Source organism: Propithecus coquereli, unplaced genomic scaffold (genome assembly GCF_000956105.1).
Source record: "Propithecus coquereli isolate 6110/MARCELLA unplaced genomic scaffold, Pcoq_1.0 Scaffold1182, whole genome shotgun sequence".
Classification (NCBI taxonomy): Eukaryota; Metazoa; Chordata; class Mammalia; order Primates; family Indriidae; genus Propithecus; species Propithecus coquereli.
This window is the reverse complement of record NW_012135881.1, coordinates 42,037-44,483: the sequence shown is the minus strand read 5'-3', so window position 1 is coordinate 44,483 and position 2,447 is coordinate 42,037. Positions and strand designations below refer to the sequence as shown.

The following is a 2,447-nucleotide window of genomic DNA, read 5'->3' as shown; positions in this document are numbered from 1 at the left end:
TTTTAGTAGAGACGGGGTCTCGCTCTTGCTCAGGCTGGTTTCAAACTCCTGAGCTCAAACAATCTGCCCGCCTCGGCCTCCCAGAGCTAGGATTACAGCCGTGAGCCACCGCGCCCGGCCTTCAAAACTTACTTTATGGACATGTTTGCAGATTACTAGAAACAACATCTCTAAAGAAAGTTTTTTATATTATTGATTGTAATTGCAGTAAATCTAGAAACAATAAAAACTCCAGCAAAAGGAATATAGTTAAATAAATTATGGTTTTCTCATAAATTAATGCTAGGTAGCCATTAAAATAGATAAAGTAAGTTTTTAGATATTGACAGGAAAAGTCTACCATATACTGTGCAACCAAAAAGATGACATAACATACCCCTACTGATGTGAAATGTACATAAACATGTTTGTATTGATACAAAAACATATAAACATGTTTATATGTATATAAAAAACTAGACGGATAAGCACCAAATTCTTAACAGTGGTTACTTTTGGAGAATTGAATTATGAAGAGTGAAGACAGAGAGAGTGAAGATTTTAACTTTAATTTTCCACTGGCAACGTTTTGTTTTGTTTTCATTTTCATAAACATAATTCTAATGAAAATTTTAAAAATCGATGACTATTTCCATTTTAGGAAAAGGGAAAATACCAAAGGAAATGTAAATTCTCCATTGTTAAATACCTTAGAACCTTGAAATGTAGACAGGCTACTGGAAATCAGTGTCTTGAATTATATTCTACTAGGTCTGGATCATTATGTGAGGTCAGGTGGGGGGATGCTGTGGGAAAGCAGGTGGGGGGAACTGCTTTAAGGAGAAGCCTCATTGCAGGATGTGCTAATACTTGGCACCAGGCTATAACTTTCCATATTCTAATATAGAGAGAATCTTTGCTGGTATTTTGGGAGACCCTGACAGAAAAAGAAACAAAATGTTCTTCCTGTAGGCCCATGAGCCTCCCAGGACACAGAGCTTCCAGGGTCCTACTTCCTTCTGGACTAGGAAAGGTTCCTAGGACCAAATGGCATCTAGCCAAGGGGTCTAGTCTACACAACCTGTGCACCTATTGTCAGGTAGAGCCTCTGTGGAGAACAAAAGTCTTACTTCCTAACGAAAGTCATCTCTTGCTCAAGGATCTAGGAGAGACAGGGATCCTGCTCAAGGATCTAAGACAAGGACCACTTGCCAGAGTTTGTACCCTCCTGAGACAACCCTCATTCCAGGGCTCTCTTGCCTGTTAGCACGCGCCTCAGGGTGCCCTGGACATCAGGGTTCCTAAGGCTATAGATGAGCGGGTTCAGCATGGGGCTGATGACGGTGTTGAGGATGCCAATCCCTTTGTCTTTGTCAGAAGCCTCCACTGAACCCAGCCTCATGTAGCTGAAGACACCCGTCCCATAGAAGATGCCCACCACAGTGAGGTGGGAGCCACACGTGGAGAAGGCTTTCTTCCTGCCCTCCGTAGAGCGGATTCGCAGGACTGCAACTGCCACATGGATATAGGAGGTCACAATGAGAATCACAGGTGCACCTGCCATGAGGATACCCAAACCAAAGAGCAGCAACTCATTGAGTTGGGTGCTAGAGCAGGAGAGCTGGAAGAGCTGTGGGAGGTCACAGTAGAAGTGATTGATCACATTGGGGCCACAGAAGTTGAGTGTAGATATGGACACAGTGTGGGTCAGTGCATTGGTGAAGGCACAAGTCCAAGACACAGCCACCAATATCCTCTGGACCGTCTGGCTCATGTGGATGCTATAGGTGAGGGGCCGGCAGATGGCCAGGAATCGGTCATAGGCCATGGCGGTCAATAGGAAGCAGTCCACCCCAGCCAACTGATGGAAGAAGAAGAGCTGTGTGAGGCAGGCTCTGTAGGAAACTGTACGCCTGTGGGACAAGGGATGAGTCAACATTGAGGGAACAGTGACACTGATGCACCCAACATCCAGCACCGATAGGTTCCCCAGGAAGAAGTACATGGGGGTGTGGAGTTTGGGCTCCACCAGGATGGCAGCCAGGATGCTGAGGTTGCCTCCGACTGTGACCAAGTAGGCAAAGAGGAAGAGCACAAAGATCACCGGTTGCAGCCCCGGTGTCTTCACCAAGTCCAGCAGGATAAACTCAGTAATGGCTGTTCCATTGGCCCCAGATTCTGGGTCCATGAGTTCCTGTAACAAAACATTCCAAAGGGGAATTAATCAGTTATCCCAATTTAGTTATTCAATAAAAATATATTTACTCACTTTCATTGACCCTGGGTAAATTTCCAAGTGTCCTAGTGGGTATTTTCTCACTTTTCAGTTGATACTCACTCACTAACTCTGTCTTCACCTCAGTATTCTTACCTGACTCCCATGTGAGGTGCCCGATGCCACCACTACCTTGAACTTCCTCCCTCTCCTTGTGAAAGATACATAAGTCCTTTCTTCCTTTGTTCCCTAG

The 2,447-nt window shown here is 45.0% G+C and overlaps 1 protein-coding gene across 1 annotated transcript; it reads right to left on the bottom strand.

Annotated features, from left to right (window-relative positions):
- Positions 1-1,219: 1,219 nt before the first annotated feature.
- On the bottom strand, positions 1,220-2,167 carry LOC105822487 (olfactory receptor 3A1-like). Its single transcript, XM_012659469.1, has one exon. It carries the CDS (start codon positions 2,165-2,167, stop codon positions 1,220-1,222), a length of 948 nt encoding a protein of 315 aa, XP_012514923.1.
- Between the last annotated feature and the right edge of the window lie 280 nt (positions 2,168-2,447).